This window comes from Carya illinoinensis, chromosome 10 (genome assembly GCF_018687715.1).
Source record: "Carya illinoinensis cultivar Pawnee chromosome 10, C.illinoinensisPawnee_v1, whole genome shotgun sequence".
Classification (NCBI taxonomy): Eukaryota; Viridiplantae; Streptophyta; class Magnoliopsida; order Fagales; family Juglandaceae; genus Carya; species Carya illinoinensis.
The window spans coordinates 20,802,301-20,825,721 of record NC_056761.1 but is presented as its reverse complement, the minus strand read 5'-3'; the positions used below and the strand labels follow the sequence as shown (position 1 = coordinate 20,825,721).

Genomic DNA, 23,421 nt, shown 5'->3' with positions numbered 1-23,421 from the left:
GATCCTAAAAACGTTTTATGGGAAGTTTGGAAACGTTTTTCATTTCGCATTATCTTTTTTATTTTTTAAATATCATTTAAATATAAATACTATTAAATTTATTATTATAATTTTTCAAATTTTTGAAAAAAAAAATTAATTTAACTTTTTCAAATCTTAAAAAAAAAATATTAAAAAATTATATTCTAACAATATTTTAACTTTATAATAATTTTTATTTAATTTTTTTATCTATCATTTTTTAAAATATAATATATATTTATCTCAAATTATCTCATTATTACTCATAAATTATTTTATTTTATTATTTTATTTATTTTTTTCATAGGCTCACTCGCATGGGATGGGCTTTGCTATTTGTATGGGCTCTCAGGTTATATAAATTTTTAAAAATTTTATGTATAGTCATTTTTACAGACTCTTTTGTATACTCCAATGATATGATTAGTTGTGTAGTAAAAAAAAAAAATTAATCCAGCCAATAATATCAGTGGAGTGCGCATGAAGTACGCAAAAGTGACTGTATGTAGCATTACTCGATGATTACACTTTACAGTTTGGATATACGTTCATAATTAGATTCGGATTTGGTTTTAAAAATCGAGCGGTTATTCAAATAAATTTAAAATAAATCTGATCTATAACTAAATATAAATTTGGATATCTAAATTTATTAAATTTAAAAAAAAAAAACTTTTTAAAACTATATTCCAACTTTGCTTTTGCGTACCCACTTTCATGCACTTGATAATTTTTTTTTCCAGCTTAACCTTTTGTTTATCTTTCCATAAAAAAACATTTTTCATTTTTAATAATATTTGATTAATTATTATAATATTTTATTTCGGGATAATAATTTTATTCTATCACATTTGAAGATAAAAAAATAATAATTAGAATGATGATAAATAAATAAAAATTTTATATTCCATATAATACTTTTCAATTTTTCGAATTAGATAAGATATTAAGATTTGAAAATTTAAACTTAACATACAAATACGAGAGAAAAAAGGAAAGTAAGATACACTATATACCATAACTATAGCTTGCAACATGATATATATATATATATATATATATATATATATTTCAGGTAATTTTTGTTCTTGGTCTCTGAGTTGTTATTATCATAACTTAAAGCTAATGGATTTGGTTTCATCTTATCTGTCCGGGTCCAATCCGGATAAATAACTGCCCATATTCACCCTGATTTCCAGATTCTTGGACTGAAAAAGAATCTGGTGCCATTGCACACCCCTATTTATATATATCTATCGGTTGAATCATGTGCACATCAAGTTCTGCCAAACTTTGTTGGTGGTGCATATTGTGATGTTAATATAAGGGTATTAATTAGTTTATTGTCAAGATGACTAGAAGCATCGTTGAAAAAGACAAAAACAAAGAACAAAAACCTGCCGAGGAAGACCATGGGAGGCGGCCGAGTTGGTAGTTACTATCTTGGCCAACTGAAGGTGTTGCTTTACAACCGTAATTGACATGGAGATGGGGTGGGTATTGGAGGGTCCAACTCGACCTAATCCAATCCATTCCAATCCAATAGAGGCTGCTACAATATTGCCGATATTTAAAGCAAAAATTAGAAGAGATAAAGAAATTCATGAGCCTAACTCATATTATAAAATTGGTTCATAAATATATAGTTGTTTATTGCTTATAAACATGCTCAAGACTTCTTAAGAGGTAATGTGAGATTTATTCCTCAACACTCCCTTTTACATGTAGGCTAGTATTTTCTCTGATTCTTGTTACAAGATAAGTAGTGTGACTCTACATTCGTTCTATAGCAAGTTTTGATATCATGAATAAATTGATCATGAATCTAACCTATCTCATAAAACTTATTCAACAAGAGATAGTTACTCATTACTTATTATAAACATGTCTAAGATCTGTCTATATATAATATGAGATTTATTCCTCAACAGAGATGTGATGAGATAAAATGTAACTAAGTAGTGATGGTAAAAATGAAATGACACCTTGTAGTTGAGTCTCCTGCAATCTCCTTCCCGGATTGTAGGCAATCCTTGGAAGCGTTCAAGAGGCTAACTCCCTTAGGCTTTCCTCCACGCGTGCAAGGAGATGGATGTATTCGGTCAGGGGATTGCGGGAGATCTATAATGGATGCGTGACACACAATGCATATACAATTTTGCTTAATGGTGTTGTTGTCGAATGATCGTAATTACTTGAAAATAAATATCAATTTTACAAAGACAATACTAGGGCCACCAAGAAAACCACTGAAGGATTGTACCGACAATGTAATTATTTTTACAGCATTTATATATATATTTAAAAAAAACCCAACACTAAAAACTACATAAACACAAATTCTAAAAATAAGTCTAATCGATATAAATGATAGGTACACTTTGCCGGTATAGCTATCCTTTTCTATTTTACAAAGCTACCATCCATTCCATATAAAATAGTAAAATAATTGTAAAATAATTATAAGTTGATCATATTCCTCTCTCTCTCTTTTATCATAAAAGTTCTTTCATTGTGCAAGTCAATGTGTATAAAACATAATAAGATTTAATTTGTAAAATTAAAATTTTTTAAATTTAATTTTAAAATCAAATTATATCATATAAATATTTTGATAAATATATTATTTATACCTACTTATAAATAGAATTTTTTATGTAGTAATAACATAAAACTGAACCGGGGTTACAAACCATAATGATTCTTTTCGTTGTTAGGCTGCATTTGGGTACTAAGAGTACCTCAAATACTCACAATACTTCTCACTACTATTTATTATTTTATTATTACTTTTCACATATTTTTATTACTATTCCTTATTTTTTACATACTTTTTATTATTATTAATTAATATATTATTATTTTTTATTTATTTTTTATTAATATTTATAATTTTTCTCAATATTTCTCAACACTCAAATCTATTTGCTTGAACTTTAGGCCTGGCCGTGGGGAGCTAAAATGTCCGAAAGAAGGCCCAAAGTCACGAGGAAATCATAAAAGGTAAAAACCATAAACGTCCCGAGCAAATAGAGTTGTAAATAAAAGAAATTCTTAATTTATATTATTCATTTTATTTTTTGATGTGATTTATTAAAAGAATAAAAATATAAACATAAAAAAATAAAAGAAATCTAAAATTTTAATTTTCTTCTTTTTGTGTTTTCAGACTATTTTTTTATTTTGTTTTATTTTGAATATATATTTTTAAAATTATTTTAATAAACCAATTGACAAAATGAAAGGTATAAATTAATAATCTTTCCATTAATAGAAAATAATGACTTAAAAGAGTGTAATGAGGAATTAATTAGCTCCATTTGTCGGTTTTTACATCCGAAACAGAGGCCAACAAAAAGTGTGGGCACTCATTCACGATCGTTTCTCAACCTTTCATTGATCAGCCTCCTACTTCTAAAACTAGGTGCTTTCTTGTGAAAAGCTGGAAAGTACAATCCTTGTCCAGCCCATGCCCAACCTCAAATCACCAAAGCAATCTTCTCTCTTCCCAAAGAAATAAAGATATGGCTTGTCTCATTTGATACATGACGTTTATTCCTCGTGGAGTTTCAAGGATGTCTGTCTTCTGATTTGATCCAGGACACTAAAACTGTTCAATCATTAATACATGGATTCATTTCCAGGAATATTGTTATTTGCATCTCTCTCTTGTTCATTAAATATGCAAAGCCAAATTATCATCTTGGGTTGATTTAAGGTAGGAACAGAGTCGATGTAATGTTTCCGGAACATTAAAAACAGAGGACACAAGTTTCTTTATTACATAGACAGAAATAACAGCGTTGGAAAAAGAGAGAGAAAATGCTCAATAGAAGAACACAGAGACACTACATTCTTTCTTTTTTTTTCTTTTGGGTGACATAAGCAGAGCCTAAGTTTCTCTGTAACAAAAACTTCCTTAACAAACAGAGGACTCTACTGTCTACTCATGACAAAAAACAAGCAAATAAACGAACGAACAGAGAACCCAATCCGGCGAGGAAAACAGTAAGAACAGAGAAGATTAATCCCAAGTACAAGGACAGGAACAAAGCTCTCTCTCTCTCTCTCTTGGGGGGTGGGATTGCAAGGAAAGGAAAGGAAAGGAAACTAACTAATATTCACTAACAATGGCTTCCTCCAACAATTCTTTTGAACTTTCCATCAACTCAGGGCTCAACCTAAACATCAGAGTACAAAACTCCATCTCATTCAAAGCCCCATCCCCATCCAAATCTCCTTCTCTAAGCATGCACATTACCTCCTCATCACTCATACCTTGCAATCCCAGCAAAGCAGAGTTCTTCTTCAAGCTCTCGAACGTGATCACACCCTTGTCTCCATCCGTCAACAAGCGAAATCCATTGCACAACTCCTTCATGAATCCTTCAGCACCCAACTTCTCGACCATGGCGGGAAAGAAGTCTTCGAAAACAACCCCACTGCGCGACGCCATTGATGATAATTAATAAAGTTTGATTGAGAGCTTAGGTACTAAGTACGTACTTGACTAAATATCAAACAACTTCTTTTAAATTTGTGCGGCTCTACTTTTGCTTCGGAACTATTTTATGGAAAGATGACCACGTTGGAGGTCATATATATACACGCAGGGAAACAAAGAAGGAGCAGTTGATCTAGAAGAAACCCAAGGAAATTGAAAGGAAGTTTTCGAGGAAAGAGAGGTTGATTAGGATGAGAACAAAGATACAGATAAGATAGATAAGATAGAGAGTTTGTTTTGTGAAGAGGTTAGCACCGGCATTTTGCTGTGTATAATTTGTGGCCGTTTCATGGTCTGAGCCACTTCTCCTTCCTCGAAGTTGCATGGGAAGGTACTGCTTGGTCATGGAAAAGCATTTTCCTGTGTGCAAAATAATTACATGGATAGAAAAAACTCCTAATCTGGACCTCTATTTACAAACAAAATCCCCACTCTACCATATAATAAAAATATTGTTAATAATTATTAATATGTATTTGGGATGAACCCTTTTTTTCAAAATTTTTTTTAATTAAACATATATTTTATTATTATTTTAATTTCTCGTATTACAAAAGAATAATAAAGAAGGTGTCCTATTTTCTTTTCAAATTCACACCCTTCTTTTTGTGTGCTCAAAATGGCGAACCCAAGAGCCAAATTTGGAGTTGAATTATGCATACACGTCTAAATCTGTCAACATCCATTCCTAACAAATAGAGGAACCCAAGTGCTCCAGGCATTCGTTTGAATAATCCAAAAAGCGAAAAAAAAAAAAAAAAAGGAATAAAACAAAGACATTTTGAATCACCAAAAGGAAGATCTTTAAATGCTTTTCTGGCCATCTAGTTAATAAATGCAGATAAAACGTACGAACAGTGAGGGCATTGTCTGGGAGCGCCCAGCGCGATGCTTCCGTGAAGATGGGATTGGCCAGGAGGTATTAGGAATCCCCTATCTTTCGCTGGTCCCAAATGGGGACGCTTCTATCTGTATGCATTGCATTCGCCAATTATCTGCTCTGGCCTACTACTGCCATTGCCATCCATGGCTCAGAAATCACACTCCACCGCATATTTCTATATTCTAATGCATATCTCTCTAAGTAAAAAATCATTTTTTTTGTTAATTACATGCACAAAATTCTAGATATTGGTCAATGATTCTTATTGTTGTTCAATAATATAACAGATGAGATGAAAATAGAGTCAGATTTACAGACAAAATGGATCTGATTCATGTTAATAAATTCATGTTTCTAAGCATCGATGTTTTGACCATGTTTATAAATATCATAGACTTACAAACTTACCTAGTAAAATTACATTGGTTAGCCAAACTCAGACAAGTTGACAAGAACAGACATGAATATTTATATTTTTATGCTCTTAATGCGACAAGAATTGTGGCTTTTGAATGTAGTTCCAAATGTCACAAAATAATACAAAAGTATGATGTGAAGGAGTCTCTGTTTCATTGAAATGGAGGCTCCCAAGAACCTTCCAACTCATCCCATGAAAAAGTTTGTGCAGAGCTAAAATGCAAGAGTTTTCCTTCGGATTCGATATATCTGGCTTTATGCCATGGATTGCCACTTTCCTAGAAAACTCCCAACCCTTCTTTCTAGACATATGGTCCAGTGAAATGACAGAAACCCTTTTTTCCTGTACATACGACTTGTAGTCAAAGGCCTAGTCAAATTCATATATACGAACTTATGTACCCATTTTTAAGTATATATATTGAGTATTCTTTCACAATATTCATTCCTTAATTTTACCAATTAAGCTTGGTTAATCACTTGTCAAAACAGAAAGGATATTGCTAGCGGGCCGCCCAGCGGTTAATGCTGGGTGCTTGCTAGTATATTTAAAACTTTTCTTTTTCCTTTTAATTTTTTAAATATTTTTTAACATATTTAATTATTAAGAAAAAAATAAAAAATATACAACTTTATTGATAATCACTTCCTTAAAATTAAGTAAAAAAATAAAATAAAATAATCAAGCAGTAAGTTTGAACGGTAATTTTAAATTAAAAATTAAAATATCTTCCATAAAAGGCCATACGGACTTACATTGTTTGCTTATTTATTTTTTGGAATATAATATCATCCAACAGGCCATATACCCATACCCATACATACATACATACATATATACATACATACATATATATTCTCGAAAATTTGAGAAAAAAAAATATATTTATATCCTCGAAAAGGCCACTGATTATGTGTATTTGTTGTTAAGATAAATATTAATTATTAAATTTACTTCTTTTCATTAGTTTTAAATTTTGATGTAACTGATGATTTCATATAATATTAAACAGAAGTTTTGAGTTTGAATATTGACTTTATATTCTATCCCATGATTTGATTAAATATTTCATGTGTTTCACCCATTTATTAAGGGAGAGTGTTAAAAAAAATTTAAATATATAAATTTACCTATTTTTATCTTTTGGATAGTGAAAGTGTTTCATCTCATCTTATCATTACAACATTTTCAAATTCTTCCATGAAAAATAATTAATGAAAATAATAATAATATTAAAAAAATAATATTATAATAATATTTTATTCAACTTTCAACTAAAACCATCACATCTCATTCAACTATTCAAACCGTACCTTAAACTTCTAAGACAAGTGGAGATTTCATATATGCCATCTTGAATTCTTGTATCAATTTAAATAATATAAGAATTAGGAAAAAAGAGTGAGAAGAATTGGTTGATAATACCATATCAAATGGTACTGATTTACAAGAATTTGAATGATGAGCTTGGTGCCTCCTTCCTAATTTGATGCATTCAGATTTTGGTGAAGCTTATGAAAAAATCCCACGATCTCGCTATGCTGATTTCAGGTTCATTATTGTTTGCAACATCTAACTTGTTTCTTGTCGTTTTGATTTATGCACAATACGAAATTTGTGGTGGCCGTAGTCCCGTAGAGAGGCAAATGAAGATATAAAATACGACAAGTACTAGTAGGGGGTACTTTGACAACATGCATAAATACGTTGCAATTTTAATTAAGTACTAAGCTGGATGCCGTACAATTTTGGTGGAAAGAATACGTTAACAGAGATAAAAGATATCTGAAAAATTATTATAGAGTACAGTTAGTTGAGTGGGACTGAATGTGGTAAGATATAAAATAAATAATAAAATAAATTTTTTTTTTTTAGCAATTTAAACTTTTAATTGGGACAAGTGGTGATTTTATATAATATCAGAGTAAAGATTTTGAGTTTGAATTATGACTCTATATTCTACCATATTCAATTAAATATTCAACGTATTAAGTTACTTATTGAAGGAGAGTCTGGCCCATACATGAGAGGGAGTGTTAAGATAAAAAAATAAATAATAAAATTTAACTTTTCTTATCATTTTGAGTTTTTAGGATAAATGGTAATTTTACACTCTGTAAGTATTAAATATTTCTTAATTGGTGAAAAAACAAATCAAAAGTTTGAAATTCTTAGGTGTTGAAAGATTAATTTTTTCTAAATATTTCATCATCTGGAAATTAGAAAAAAAAAAGATGTGTTAAAATTTAATATTTTCATATTAATGCACCTAAACATAAGATTCGCCTGTCTCAAAATTTGATTTGGCTCCCAAAAAAAGATAAGAGCATTACTACAACCATAAAAGAATTTCATAAAAATAAATTTATAAATTGATAAGAATTCATATGATGTGTTAGATCTATTTTATAATAAAAATAACTGTATAATCTAATGTGTCACATTGACTTATATCAGTTTGTAAGTTTATTTAATTTTATAAATTTTTTCTTTTGTAACTAAAATATTTATCCAACCTCACTTACTTCTATAACCATTTAACTCTTTTTATGAACAATTATATATAGATTTATATATCTAAAATATACACATATATAATGAGATGTATAGCTCTTTGGGCTTAAAAACTATGAAAAATCTAGTTGAAAGTGATTATAAGCACTAATAGGCGCATTCATCCAACGTGATTAGTCAGAAAGTCAAACTTTAATAAAAATTATGTTAATTTAAATTTTAAATTTAAAAGTAATAATATTAATATACAAATTAATAAGCGAATTCGTTTATACGAAACAAAATTAAAAATACTAAGCATCCCTCGAAAAGGAAAAAAAAAATAAAAAAAGAAAAAAAGAAATCCATGCCCATATGCTTGCCAACCCATAACTCAAATAATTGAAAGGGGTAACAAGAGTTAAGAAGGCTTGGCCCCTCTATAATACAACTTGCAATATTGTTGTCTCCAAGAAGAGTCCAAAAAGGAAAAAATCTCAAAAGGGCCCAAAATCAAAACGAGGCTAAACTACTTTTACGGGAACAAGAAAAGACTTGTTCAATACAAAGGAATATAATTATGAGTGTTTTTTTTTTTTTTTAATTTAAATTTTTAAATTTTTTATTTTTTATTTGTTATATGGTAAAAACGCCAAATTCTTGGAAAATGACAACTGTGAATCCAAAAGTTAAGTTGTTTTATAATAATTGTCAGAAACTTTAGTATACTAATCTTCAGACATACCTGGAACTGATGTGTAGGACCACAGTCTATTATTAGATCAGATAAATATAGTGCCTTATACATTTATTTTATATTTATATCTTTTTTTTTTTTTTTTGAAGGCGACACAATTCGATAATTCGACACAATTCGATAATTCAATACAAACATAGTATGAAGTAAATAAATTTAAATTTTATATAAATGAATTTCGGTCAAAAAGACAACTCGATAAGATACGATTAATAAAAAGATCAATTGTAGATCAATTCGCAAAACTTGCAATTAGTTCGTACAATATAAATATTGTATTAAAAAACTCGTATAATATGACTAACTTTTATTTTAAATTCAGTAAGTGTTTATATTTCTGCCTTTATTATTGTTGAAATTTTATATTAATATTTGATTATTTAATTATTTTATATCATTGAATCCAGTTGTAATTATGTATGATTTATATAATTATCCATTTAGTATATATAAATTTATATTAATTGGATTAAAATAAATACTTGTATTAGCTTAACACATTTTTTCTTTTGATGGAAATATGCTTCATTGCATTTATTTATAAACGAAATTACAACTGTGACTTATCAATACAGGAGAACTAGACTATAAGTCATCTAACGCAACTGCTCAGGAGCTTTCCCGTACATAAGTGACGGGCATTGTCTTAACTTCTAACACTCTCAAAGGAGAGAGTAAACGCTCTGTATCGACTAGAGATGGGATGACCCTTCCAACCTCCAAGAGGCGGAATATGGGAGACAACTACTATGAACAAACAGTCCAATAGCATATACCTACATTAAAACTAAATAAACAGACAAACCCACAAAACAAAAAACCAACAAAAAACAACCCAACCACGAGCATGACATGAAACTTTGACGGCACACCCTCTACAGGCAACTGGCATACGAGCACCAACGGCACGAACACTCAGCTTGCGTATGGACCACAGTAACCTCCACAGCGAAGGCCAGCCGTACGACCACCAGCCCCTAACATCGCCCGCCGCTCTTAGCTCTTTACCTCAGATAATGACTGCTCAATAGCTTAACACCTCACCATGGACTTCACATGAAAACAACTAGAACAACAAAACAAGATAAACCACGGCGCAGAGGTCGTGCAAAGCACAGAACACAGAACACAAAAGCCAACAGTGCAAGACACACAAACCAGCGACACCAACCAACAGCGGCAGAGACCGTGCAAAGCAGAAATGCCGGATGCCGAAAAAATGAAAAAATGAAAAAACAGGACACAAATAGCTAGCAAACAGAGGCCTGCCAGACGCAACCTAACTTTGGAAGGAAAACTGCCGCTCGGAAACTAAACAACCGAAGTCTAAGAATCCAAAAAAGTTGAGAAACTCGTCTGCAGGTGGCCCCTTGGTGGCGTGTGGTAGCCACACGCAGCAGATAGCCGAGACTTTGTCCCGCATGTGTGGCCAATGCCCCACTCCATTTGGCACCACGTTCGGTGAGCTTGTAGATTGGCAGTTGACCAACATCCTGGAGGGGCGCATGTTGACGGTTGGCAGCTGAACAGTCCGGGGCGGCTTCCTCCCTTATTGGCCAGAAAAAAACCAGTAAAGAAAAAGGAAAAAACCACAAACAGAGAGAAGGGAGGGGAGCGGGAGACGAGGCTCCCACCCCCCCCACCCCCCCACCCTGCGTCGCGCAACTCTGGTTTGGGGAAGGTTAGAGAGCTTTCAGAGAGAAACGATTACAGAGAGGCAAGAGGGGTTTTGGTATTTAGCTCAACACATTTATATGCGTGTTTATGTTAACCAAATAAAAATTAATTATTAAACAGGTTGTGCGAGTCATGCCATGTCACTTATTATTTATATGGGTCGCACTATAGTTTTAGAATCTCATCAATTTACTTAAATGGGTTGGATTAGGGTTTATCCATATAATCTAATACTTATAACTTAACAAGACACAAACACGAATTGTCACCCCCTTCCTAAACCTATGTCCATCACTTGTGCGTTTTGTTTAATTTTCTCATATATCTGAGTTCATGTAACACTTACTAGTATTCATCATACGAGGAGTAAGCTGAATACCCCAAACTATGTCGATTGAAAAATAAATTTAAATACGGTTCTCATCGATGCTGAGTACAAGTTCATGTTAACTCAAGCATGTCTTGAGTACCCTAGACCCGATGCTTATAAGGAGAAAAAGGACGTTACGATTGTTGGCTTAAGGCTGATCATGAGATGGCTAATTGCTACATTTTGTCCTCTGTAAGAAATGTATTGCATTAACATAACTAGGGCTGTACATTAAAAGCCCAGGTTCGGCCAGGCCCATTTTCTGACTCGACCCGACCATAATTAACCGGCCCAAAATAAAATCGGTTGCTGCATTCTGCTTCCCATACACTTCCGTTAAAAACGGTTTGGAATACCGGACCATAATGAGCATGACCTTCTGTTAAAAACATTTCCAATGATTCCCGATACTCGACTATGAAGACGTAGACAATGTTGTGCTTCGGTGTTGCCCCCAGGTGATTCCATCGTTGAAGTCGAGGAAGTTTTGGGTCACTGAGTTTAGACTTTAGTAGAGTTCCAGTGCTCAAGTATGAAGACATAGACGATTACGATGATGTGCTTTGGTGCTTCCCCAGGTGATTCCATCGATGAAGTCAAGGGAGCGGTGGGTTTAGACTTTAGTAGAGTTCCAGGCTTCGTGCCCATTGCCCAGTGGTTTAAATGAATTGAATTAAATAAAATAATGCTTAGGTAGCTAAACTTTTCCCTTCTTTTATTTCTTCGTTTATTGATGTCTTTTCTTTTTTGCTATTGAGTTCTATGTATATGTATATGTGTGTATATATATATTAAAAATAAATAAATATTTTTTATTTTTAAAAAAAATTGGGTCGGGTCGGAATACCCATTCCTTTCGAAATATTTCGGGTTGGGTAATTGAGAAAAAAAGCCAATTGGCCAAATGGAAATTTCAAGATTCAGGTCGGGATGGAATTAACATGCTTTGGGTTGGGTCAGGCCAAATGAACAGGCCTAAATGTAACATCAAATTATGCCAATTTTATTTGATAGTATGCTTAGCTTGAAAGAGATGTTTGTTGGGGAGAATGATCATGATGCTAGATAAGGATGACATGAGAAATTTATTGAGTGTTAAAATGGCCGAGAGAACTCTAGTTTGACAATATCTATCTTCAATAAAGGAGCTAGTTTAGGAGGTAGGGCATAAGAATTCATGTAATTGCTTAAACCAAAATGCCCCTACATATGTGTGGCAACCTCAATACTCGATAATGTTTAGGGCGAGAATATACGGTGTCAAAGCTAACAACCGTTGACAACACCCCAAATCTTACTCAGGACTAAGTGTGAATTCTCGAATTGAGTATACGCTAGGGGTGTAAAAAAAAATCGAAAATTGGTTGAACTGGATTGAACCGGACCGAGCCGGTGGGTTCGGTTTAATTTGTAGCTGGTTTGATGAGGTACCGGTTCTTAAGAATCGAAACCGGTCCTAAATCGGTGTAGTATCGATTTTCATATTTTGAAAACCGGTGTAAACCAAAAGGATGGGTATGTATATAATTTTTAATTTTTTTATATTATATTATATGCTAAATTGCTAATTAATAATATAATATAACATGAAGTTATAATCTTATTACCCAAATCTATTAATCTTATAATATAAAATTAATATAATATTTGATGTAAGCTATACACTACTTATACTAGTATAATTAGAAACTAATTATACTATTCTAGTCTTATTATTCAAGTCTATTAATCTCACTAATAAGTTAGACACTACTTATACTATATTATAATAACTGAACATTAATGATTTAGTAATTGTTAATTACAAATACGAAGTTCTAACAATTAAGTTTAGTATTGAAAAAATTATAATATTAAATTTCTATAGTGCCACACGTATAAATGGTAAATTAAGAAATCGGATCGGACTGAAGTAAGAAAAATCAAAAGTTCCGGTTACGATAAGGAATGGGTTCATATCAGTTCTTAAATTTTCAAAATTGATGTATACTGGTTTGGTTCCAAAACTTATCCAAAATCGATTACATTCCTAGTATACATTGAAAGAAATAAATCGCAGTAGAATAAGCAAAGGGATTAGTCAAAGGCTAATACTAAATGTACCAGAGGTTTGTACAAGTAAGAAAATTTATATTTCAACAGTAATATCCATGTCATTGTTACATCTTTCCAAATAATTTTATACACCATCATCAGCTCATCACTCACATGAAAATACAATGAACTGTACATAATACGTTGACTAGTTAGAATAAACATTTTAATAATTACAAACATAATTGAGAAAAAAAACCGATTGGACTGACCTAATTGAATTAAACCGAATAAGTGGCTTTAGTGTCATTCGTAACTGGTTTAGTCAGTTTTGAAACCGAATTGAAACCGGCTCAGTCTCGACTTTCGTGTTTTGAAAATTGGTTTGGACTAAACCGAACAAAAATATATATTTTAATTTTTTATATTATATATAAAATATTTTTGTTATAAAATTCTTTATGTTATATATATTCTAATTGATATAATATGAAGTTTGAATCTTATTGTTCATGCATATTAATCTTATTATAACATAAAACTAATATAACATTTGATATAATATTTTTATTTTGTAATTGTGTGGTTTTTTTTAAGCTTCATATTAGGAAAATAATTTCGACTTACACACTAATTCTATGAGCATTTTGTGTTTTTGTAATTTAGTGGCTTTATATTTCTATTTTTAATTCTTCTTTTTTCATTTAAGAGTATTTGTAATTTTAAGAAAAAGTGGAATATAGGTTCGAGTTGAAAAATTCACAAATTGAATCACACCTGTACGTATAGATTGAACTGAAACTGAATGTTCTAGTTTTGGTGATAAATCGGTCCATATCAGTTCTTAGATTTTCAAAACTAATTTATATTTGTTCGGTTCCAAAATATATCTAAAACTGGATCAAATTGAACCGATTACACCCCTAATTACAAATAATTACTAATCAGAGATAGGCCTCTGTGTCTATACTTTGGGAGGAGTTGAGCCTTCTTCCTCGGAAAACTTTGCCTGTGCTAAATCTACATCAAGTATACTAATAGGGTATAACTGATCCGGTTTGATCTAGTCTTGGACATTTTTTATAACCAAACTGGTATACACGATTCACCATCGACACCAGAACTTTCGATTTTTCCAGATAAAGAAAATCATACTCTAACAAAACTTTAGTAAGTGATTGAACCATTTACCTCATTTTATGCTATATTAATAGTATATTAATTTTATGTTATAATATTAAAATTTATATATTATATAAAATTCAAATGTTATAGTAAAATTATAAGATTAACTTATGTTATATCATAATAAAATGTTATATTAAGATTTACAAGATTAATTTTATGTTCTATCAAATGTTATATTAATTTTATATTATAATATTAATAGACATTAATAATAAGATTTTAAAATTTTATGTTATATTAATTAGCAATTTAGAATATAATATAAAAAATTATATATAATATAAAAGAATCATATAAAGAATATTTTATATATAATACAAAAAATTAAAAATATCTATATATGTACCAGTCCGGTTCAGTTCCCTATGTTCAAAACACCAAAATTGGAACCGGACTGGTTTTCAACCGATTTTGCTAAAAAGGAATTGCTATTGGACTAGATCTATTCAAAACTTGATTGAACCCACAGGTACGATCCGGTTCACTAGCTTTTCCCTTTGCCCTTTATATAAGTATGGCGAGGAATATTTTTTGAGAAAATCTCTTATGTATATAGTCATTATCAAGATGAGGGACTACCCTTTTATTAATTCACATAAATTCCATAATATTTCATTATATCAGTATCAATGGGAAATTGCTCCACTTGTTCATCATGGAGAATCACTCTACTCGGCCAACATGTGAGCTTATTCACCAAACCCAACATATGAAATCACCATACCCAGTCAACACACACAAGGACATAACGTATGATCGACCTGGGGACTCTCTCTACTTGTGTTATCAAGTGAGCAATACAAATGCATTCTGCCTCATTCATCATGAGGAATCATTCTGCTCATATGAAACTCGTGGCAACTTGCCGTAGGAATGGCATGGGGACTCCTCAACCTATCCATGATTATAGGCACATGGTGAGACTCAATACTGCAAAATCACATCATTATCAATCCACACATTCAAACTCATCACCTCAAAATCACAGCGCAAAGATAACTAATAAACATAATAAAAAATAATGTCCTTTTATGTAAGAAGGGAGTGAGTTAAAGAATATGCAAACCTTGAGCTTACAATATAGTCACAAACATTTACCCCACATTCCCATTATGCTCGTAAGAGCTAACCAACTTGAAGAGTACTTCGATTATTATAGTAGCGCTGGTGCCGATCCTTCGGTCACAAGCTTTGAAATCACAAACTTTCTTGTAGACTCTCACTGGAAGAAAGGGTAAACACTTTTTGACCAGGTTTTGGCTTTTGTACGATGGCTTTTATATTGTAGGATTGTCAATCATAATTCAGACATCCATCTAACTCCAGATATACTTGAACAAGAGGTCTTCGATTTCAACTGTCCATTTGGCCTCTAATCTTGAAGGATAGTAGAGACTGAGTGATTGATGGGGACAAAGTATGCACGACTTGCTGTAGACATGACATCTCTCATGGAGTATGAGCCTTAGTGTATGACATCTGTTGCCTCTGAGCATCTCCGTGTTATTTCAGAGAGCTCACAAATCATTTGATCGCGTGGTGTGGGGCGAATAGTCATTCATAGCTCAATGCTAAACCTTGCCTACCAGATTTTCTACACAGTGTCGCTCACCTTACACCTAGACTAGCTACACTTTGCTCATCCCTTTGCCTTCTTGTCACTTGCCTTTTATCTTTGAGATCGATCGCCACTACAACATTTCTGACTTTTTGCGTCCAAATATTTTATGGCACTTTCAGTTTGGTTGCAAATATATGCATTTCGGCTTGTATTTTCGATAACTTTTGTTTGAATGGATAAATTACGCTTTAGTCCTTTATGCGTTTGTCTTGGTATTGTTTCTTTCGTGGGCCTTTTTGTCTTTCGAGCTTGGATTTGTTTTCAAGTTTTTGAAGGGTCTGTAAAGAGACCTATGATAGAAAGCTTTTAGTCTCACTATATGTTGGGTTATGTTTCTCTGTCTCTCACTGTGCCCCTTATTTTGTCCTATTTTGCAGGAATTAATTTTCATTTATTAGCAGATGTTTCTGTGTTGATACGGGTTTCTGCACGTCTTGGTTTTATAATATGAAGGTAACTCTCTGTATAGAATTAGGTGAAATCCTTGACTTTGTTAATGTGGTATGAATGGCATTTCTTGTAGTAGCTATGTCCATGGTTGTATCACAGAAGTTGACCTCTTTGGTTGGTTACTTTTGAAATTCGATTGAGACTACATGTTTTCCAGTGAAATCCTCTTACTAGATTAAAATATAATTAGACTTATTTCTAACTTATGGAAACTGATCTTTCTCATTCTCAATAACGTAGTTGAGTCTTCTTGGCTATTTTTAAATTATTGGGTTGTAGTGTATCTTTTGTTGGTATTTTTAGTTTATTGGGTTGTAGTTCAAGCTTTAATTTTTTCAATAGCCATTGAAAAGCTGATCTATTTCTTTCAATGAAGCCTTCGAGTATATCCTTTTGTTTCATATATTTCTTCTATATATATATATATATATATATAAATATATATATTTTAGTTATTGTACTATTTTTTAATTGATTTGTATTAGAATTCTTAACAAGGTAAAGGAACGCCTACAGAGGATAAAAAATTCTATGTGTAATCATTTTTACGTACATTTTGTGTACTTCGCTAATGTAATTAGCTTAATTATTTTTTTAATATAAAATAATTAATTTGGCCAATCACATCAGTAGAATGCGTAATGAGTATGAAAAAGTGTTTGTTAGATATTTTATTCCCTTGCATTCTAATACTTTTTTTTTTTGAAAGTGTAACATGTATATTTCATTTATCAACAATCAATCATTACAATATTTCTCCTTCAACACAGCATTCATAATCTGTGGAGGGCCCTCCTCCATCCATACAATTTCTTCATCACAAGTAAGAGCCATTTTGGCTAATGAATGAGCTACATTGTTAGCCTCCCTATGAATGAAATTTACAGACCAACTCATATTATCCTTCAACAAACTTCTAATATCCTCAATTACTACACCATAATTTGCCCATATATCAGCATTACTGTTTGTATCTTTAACAACCACCTGGGAATCACCCTCCAACAACACTTTCTGCAGTCCCAGCTCCAAACAGAAAAACAATGCTCTTCTCAGTGCATATGCCTCAGCCACTATAGCCTTAACAACAATAGAAAGTTTTGAACACAGACAGGCAAGAATCTCACCTTCCGAGTCCCTTACAATGATCCCAATTGCCACTTGTTTGTTTTTTACATCCAGTGCAGCATCCCAATTTACTTTGCAGATCATAGCATCAGGTTTTTTCCATCTAATCAGCCTCCTGTCAACTCGATCAGGCTTAGAAGGATTGTTTACAGTTTTAAAATCTTCAATATTCTGCATGGCAGCAAAAATTAAAGCTTTTGGACTCTCAAACTTTTTCTCAAAAATAAAAGAGTTTCTTCTCAACCATATCCTTCTCATCATGCAAGCCACAAGACTCACCCCATCCTCCTCCAAACAGCTGTTGATTTGCTTCCATAGCTCCATAAAGTGACCCGCAGAACAAGCCCACTTATGAACTGGACTATCATTCTCTGCCCAGACATCTGATGCAGCTGAACAACACCATAAGGCATGTGCAGTGGTCTCCTCTTCCCTCTCATAGATACATAGGCTGTTTTCACTTATTTTTTTCTTTTTTAAATTCAGATTGGTAGGAAGTAAATCATGGCAAGCCTTCCATAGGAACTATTTCACCACACCCTGCACCTTCAGCTTCCATATCGACTTCCATCCAAACTCATCTGCATTCATAGTTGAGGATTCACCCTTTTCAGCCCTTATCCTTGAATGTTCCAGGTGATATGCACTTTTTATAGAAAATAAACCATTCTGAGAGCAGCCTCACCTCATTTTATCCTTTGTACCCATCTTGCTTAAAGGAATATTACCAATGGCCTCAGCCTCTTCTTTGTTGAAAATCTCATTAATAAGCTCTTTATTCCATTTACCACTGCCCTCCTTAATTAACTGCTTAATAGTTGCCTCAGCTGGAAGCATCTTCATAGGAGATTGTAATAAATGGGAAGAAGATGAAGGTACCCATCTATCTTTCCATATTTTTATCACATTCCCATCTCCAACCCTCCATGATAGACCATCTTTTATTAAGCCAACATAAGAAAAAAGGCTCCTCCAAATCAGAGATGGAGAGTATCCCAATTTGGCATCTAGAACACTCTTCCCCTTGAAATACTTCTCTTGCATTACTCTTGCCACCAAAGAGTTAGGATTATTCAGGATTCTCCATACTTGCTTAGCCAACATGGCTTTGTTAAAACATTTAAGCTCCCTAAATCCCAACCCCCCTCTACCTTTAGAATCACCCATCTTTGACCAGCTCCTCCAATGAACTCTTTTATCATTTTGCATATGACTCCACCAAAATCTTGCCATTACAACAATTATTTCTTTGCATAATTTCCTTGGGAGTAGAAAAACACTCATAGAATACGTTGGTATTGCTTGGACCACAGCTTTTAACAACACTTCCTTCCCTGCTTGTGAAAGGAACTTATTCTTCTAGTTATTTACTTTCAACCAAACTCTCTCCTTTAAATGCTTGAATGCATTATACCTTGATCTACCTACAATAGAAGGAAGACCAAGATACTTCTCAAAATTGCCACAAACAGCTACCCCTGCCACTTCCTGAATCTATCTTCTTACAGCCATAGGTGTATTAGAGCTAAAGAAAATGGTGGTTTTTTGTCTATTTAAGCACTGACTCGAGGCCCTTTCATATGTGCCTAACAGCTTTTGAATTTTATACCACTCTATCAGTTTTGCTCTTCCATAAATGACAGAATCATCAGCAAAGAGTAAATGATTTACTCTTATACCTCCTCTGGTTATAGCAACCCCCTTTATTTCACCATTTCTTTCAGCCATATCAACAAGTGAACTCAAACCCTCTGCACAAAGGATGAACAAATATGGAGAAATGGGATCTCCTTGACGAATTCCTCTTGATGGCTTTATAATACTGCTTGGCTGTCCATTTACTAAAGAAGAATATGTTACTGAAGTAACACAATCCATAACCAATTTAACCCATTTATCCCCAAAGCCTAGTTTCCTCATCACTCCGTCTAAAAACCCCCATTCAATTCTGTCATAGGCTTTGGAGATGTCCAGCTTCAAAGCCATACTTCCAACCCTTCCTTTTTGCCTTGTTTTCATGGTGTGCAAAGTTTCATATGCAACCATGACGTTGTCTGTAATGAGCCTGCTTGGGATGAATGCACTTTGGTTCTTTAAGATCACTTCTGGCAGCACCTTCTTCAATATATTAGCTAGCACTTTTGACACTATCTTGTATAGCACATTACATAGACTTATGGGACGATACTCACTAGCTACAACAGGTTTTTCAACTTTAGGTATTAAGGCAATATGAGTAAAGTTAATATTACAATCAAGTTCACATTTGCCATTCAAAAAGGATAAGACAGCTTGACATACCTCCTGCCCAACGACACTCCAGTAGGTCTGGTAAAAATAGGCTCCATAACCATCTGGTCCAGGAGACTTAAGGGGCCCCATTTCTTTAAGTGCAGCTTCAACTTCTGGCATTACAAAAACCTTCTGTAATTCTGAGTTCATAGCATCAGTAACTCTCCTTTCAACTCCTCTTAATCCCTCTTCAATAGCTTCTGGTGATGGATTTGAAGAATTGAAAAGGTTTCTGAAATACTGAGAGAAAACCTCCTCAATGCCTTTCTGATCAGCCACCCTTACTCCATTTGCATCCTGAATTTCAGAAATGCAATTCTTTTTCTTTCTCTGAGTAGCACATTCATGAAAGAACTTGGTATTTCTATCACCAAGTTTATACCAATTTCTTTTTGCCCTTTGCTTCCATTTTAAGTCTTCCTTTCCAAGAAGTAAGCCAAGCTCCTTCTGTAATCTTCTTATGATCAAGGCATTATGAGCCCCTTCACCTTTCTGCTCTTTTTCCAGCAACTCACTCAATCTTGAAATCTCCTTTTCCCCCTCAGGAACTCTTAGTGAGTTCCACTTAATTAGTTCACCCCTGCATCTTCTTAATTTTCCTTGGACCTCTTTTAATATATTTTGGCTTGCATTATCTCTTACCCAGGCAGCTTCAACAATATTTCTTCCCTCTTCCTCCAAGGTCCATTTGGCTTCAAATCTGAATAATCTTCTTCTGTAACCAGCAAAACAATTAAACTCCTTTATTATCAACAAAATAGGCTTATGGTCAGATTGCCTAGCAATCAAAGTCTCCACCCTCCTATCTGAAAACAAGATCCATCCACTGTGGGTTGCTAACAGCTCTGTCAAGCCTCTCTTTAGTAAAAGAATCATCAGTATGTTTATTGGACCATGTGAATTTCACTCCCCTCCACCCCAAATCATACAAGTTGTTACCCTCCAAACAATGTCTAAACTCATCCATTTGTCCCTCTGGCCTTTCTTTCCCCCCCACTTTCTCAGATTGTGATACAATTTCATTGAAATCTCCAATCACACACCATCCTTGGTTATTCACTGGTTTCAGACTTGACAATATGTTCCAAGTTGATTTCCTTTTTGAGGTCTTGGGATGGCCATAGAAACTAGTCAAAAGCCACTTTGCCTTTGATACATCCTGCCCCACCATCACACTAATATGGTGCTGAGTGAAATTAGTCACTTCAACGCTGACATTCTTTTTCCATAACAAAGCCAGCCCCCCACTACTACCTCTAGCATCCACCACAAAACAACCCTCACAGTCCATTTTCTTTTTTATAAACTCAAACTTCTTTGTTAATAGCCTTGTTTCCATAAGAAAGACTATCTCGGGCTTCTTATCCTTTACCAAAAGGTATAGGTCTTGAATTGTCCGAGGGTTCCCAAGCCCTCGGCAATTCCAACTTAATATTTTCATAATGATTGGCGGGGCCGGTTAACAGCCTCCGCCAAATCCTTAGAAACCATATTCTTTCCATAGTCCCCCTCATACTTCCCTCTCTTCACCTGGTTTTCTTCTAAAGCAGGATCCTCATCAATCAATTGTAGTCCACGCTTGCATTTAGAAGGCAACACAATCTTATCAGAGTTTCTGACTATCCTGGCCCTTCTTTTCCATCTTCCTTTGTTAATCACACCACCACTCTCATTTACCTCCACATCATTCTGTATCTCTGATGGCCTTTCATTACTAGCCATTAACATACACAACTCTCCTTCACTTTTCTCATTTGCCAGATTCTCAGTCAATTCATCAATTGTCTTATTGACCATAGAAGTACTGGTCCTTTTTTCTTCCAGTTCTGGCTTTAAAGTGTGCCTACTCTGCTTTTTAATCATCTCACTTGCAACACACACCTCCTCACTACCTTTTGGCTCAGATTGATCAGGATCTGATTCATCCTCCCTTTCCCCCTCATTCTTATTATAACCTTTCCCCTCCCTATGTTCAGCTTCATGTTTAACATGGCCAGAACTTGATCTATCATCACTTGGAATCCCACTCCTTCTCCCCATCAGATTACTAGCCCGAAGCCAGGTTCCATACTATTTTTCATTTACACCAACACCTGACTTAGGACATCCTTCTCCCCCGTGAACAATCACTCCACAATTAAAGCACATTCTAGGTAGCTTTTCATATCTTAGAGGAATCCAGTATTTCTTTCCAAGCAGGTTCATAGTTCTTCCACGAGCAATGGTTCTTTTTAAATTTAATTCAACTTTGACTCTCATAATACCCTCCCAACCAGATCCATCTCTCCACTCATCAATCTCCTTAACCACACCAATTGATTCTCCAATCTGTTTCCCTACCTCTCGGTTCATACAAACAAAAGGTAGATTGACCAATTGGATCCAAAAGTCTTCAGTGTCAACTTTCATTTGCTTCAGATGAGTAAATCCATCAAACACCTTGAGGACCAAGACATAGCTACTGAATAGCCACGGCTTACCCTTCAATACACGTCGTGCATCCTCTTGACACTCAAATACAATCACAAATAGATTTGTACTAACTTCTTGGAAGGAAAACGAGCTACTTACCTTCCAAATCTTAGTCATAGTCGATCTGACCACCTCCTTTCCCACTCGTCGATTAGACCACAACTTACAAACCAACCTCCTTTCTTCCTTTTGTGCAGCATCCTCCAAGTCGATCGAGTCAACTTCTATGACTGAATTCTCATCTTCAGTCAAGCTGAATTGATCCCAACGTGATTCCAGATCCTTCATTACTTCCTGCCTTAATTCAGTTACAAGAATTAAGGAGAAGCCTTTCCTTAGTCACTCCACGAGCACCAAGAGTACTCACTCCACCTATTTTCTCTCTCAGAGAGAGTTTAGAGGAGAATATCAAATCTTTATGATTGAAAATCTTGCATTCTAATACTAATTGTAAAATAGAATAGTGTAAGCCTTTTTTTTTTCTTTTTTGTCAGTTTATTTCTTGTATCATATATATATTCCACTTATTGTACTATTTTTTACTTAAGATAATGCTCAGTCATGTATGTAATTCATATATGCTTTCAGTTTTTGATTGTATCTAATTTGTAGGACTAGATATCCCCACGTATGTAGCTCAGTCATTAATGTGGCAAAATGAAAATGTAAGCTTTTCTAGTTTTATTTTTTCTGCTCGCAATGTTCATATATGACTTTATCTTCTGCATGCACATGTAAGCTTTTCTAGTTCATAACTAGTCTCCATGTTGGTCTTAGTTTGAGTATAGCTAACTATTTTTAGATTTGATTTCTTTTGTGGGGGTTGTGATTTGTATTTAGAGTTGTATTTGAGCCGGGCTTGTTTATGTGAAAATTGAGATCGAGCTCGGCGCCGAGCTTGTATCGAGCTGAGTTCGAGTGAGATGTGTAATTTTTTAAATTGCAAATTGCAATAACAGGTTAATAGCCCTTCAATTTCAAAAAGATTTAAATAAAATATAACAAACTTAAAATTTAACAAAATCAAAAACTTAATTAAAATCCAAACTATAAAATAACAATCTTCAAATAAAATACAAAATTTAAAACTTACATCAGAAACTTTAAAACTTA

General features: G+C 33.5%; 3 protein-coding genes across 3 annotated transcripts; all 3 read right to left on the bottom strand.

The window, feature by feature from the left end:
* Window positions 1–3,773: 3,773 nt before the first annotated feature.
* LOC122279651 (calcium-binding protein KRP1-like) lies at window positions 3,774–4,710 on the bottom strand. The gene has a single exon (XM_043090403.1). It carries the CDS (start codon window positions 4,475–4,477, stop codon window positions 4,136–4,138), a length of 342 nt encoding a protein of 113 aa, XP_042946337.1. The 5' UTR covers window positions 4,478–4,710; the 3' UTR covers window positions 3,774–4,135.
* Window positions 4,711–17,154: 12,444 nt separating this feature from the next.
* LOC122278525 lies at window positions 17,155–21,127 on the bottom strand. The gene is made up of 6 exons (XM_043088706.1): window positions 20,776–21,127; window positions 19,154–20,642; window positions 18,230–18,805; window positions 18,084–18,166; window positions 17,824–17,936; window positions 17,155–17,715 (listed from the first exon to the last, which is right to left on the bottom strand). Exons 1-6 carry the CDS (start codon window positions 21,125–21,127, stop codon window positions 17,155–17,157), a joined length of 3,174 nt encoding a protein of 1,057 aa, XP_042944640.1.
* Window positions 21,128–21,906: 779 nt separating this feature from the next.
* LOC122278524 lies at window positions 21,907–22,596 on the bottom strand. The gene has a single exon (XM_043088705.1). It carries the CDS (start codon window positions 22,594–22,596, stop codon window positions 21,907–21,909), a length of 690 nt encoding a protein of 229 aa, XP_042944639.1.
* Window positions 22,597–23,421: the final 825 nt, after the last annotated feature.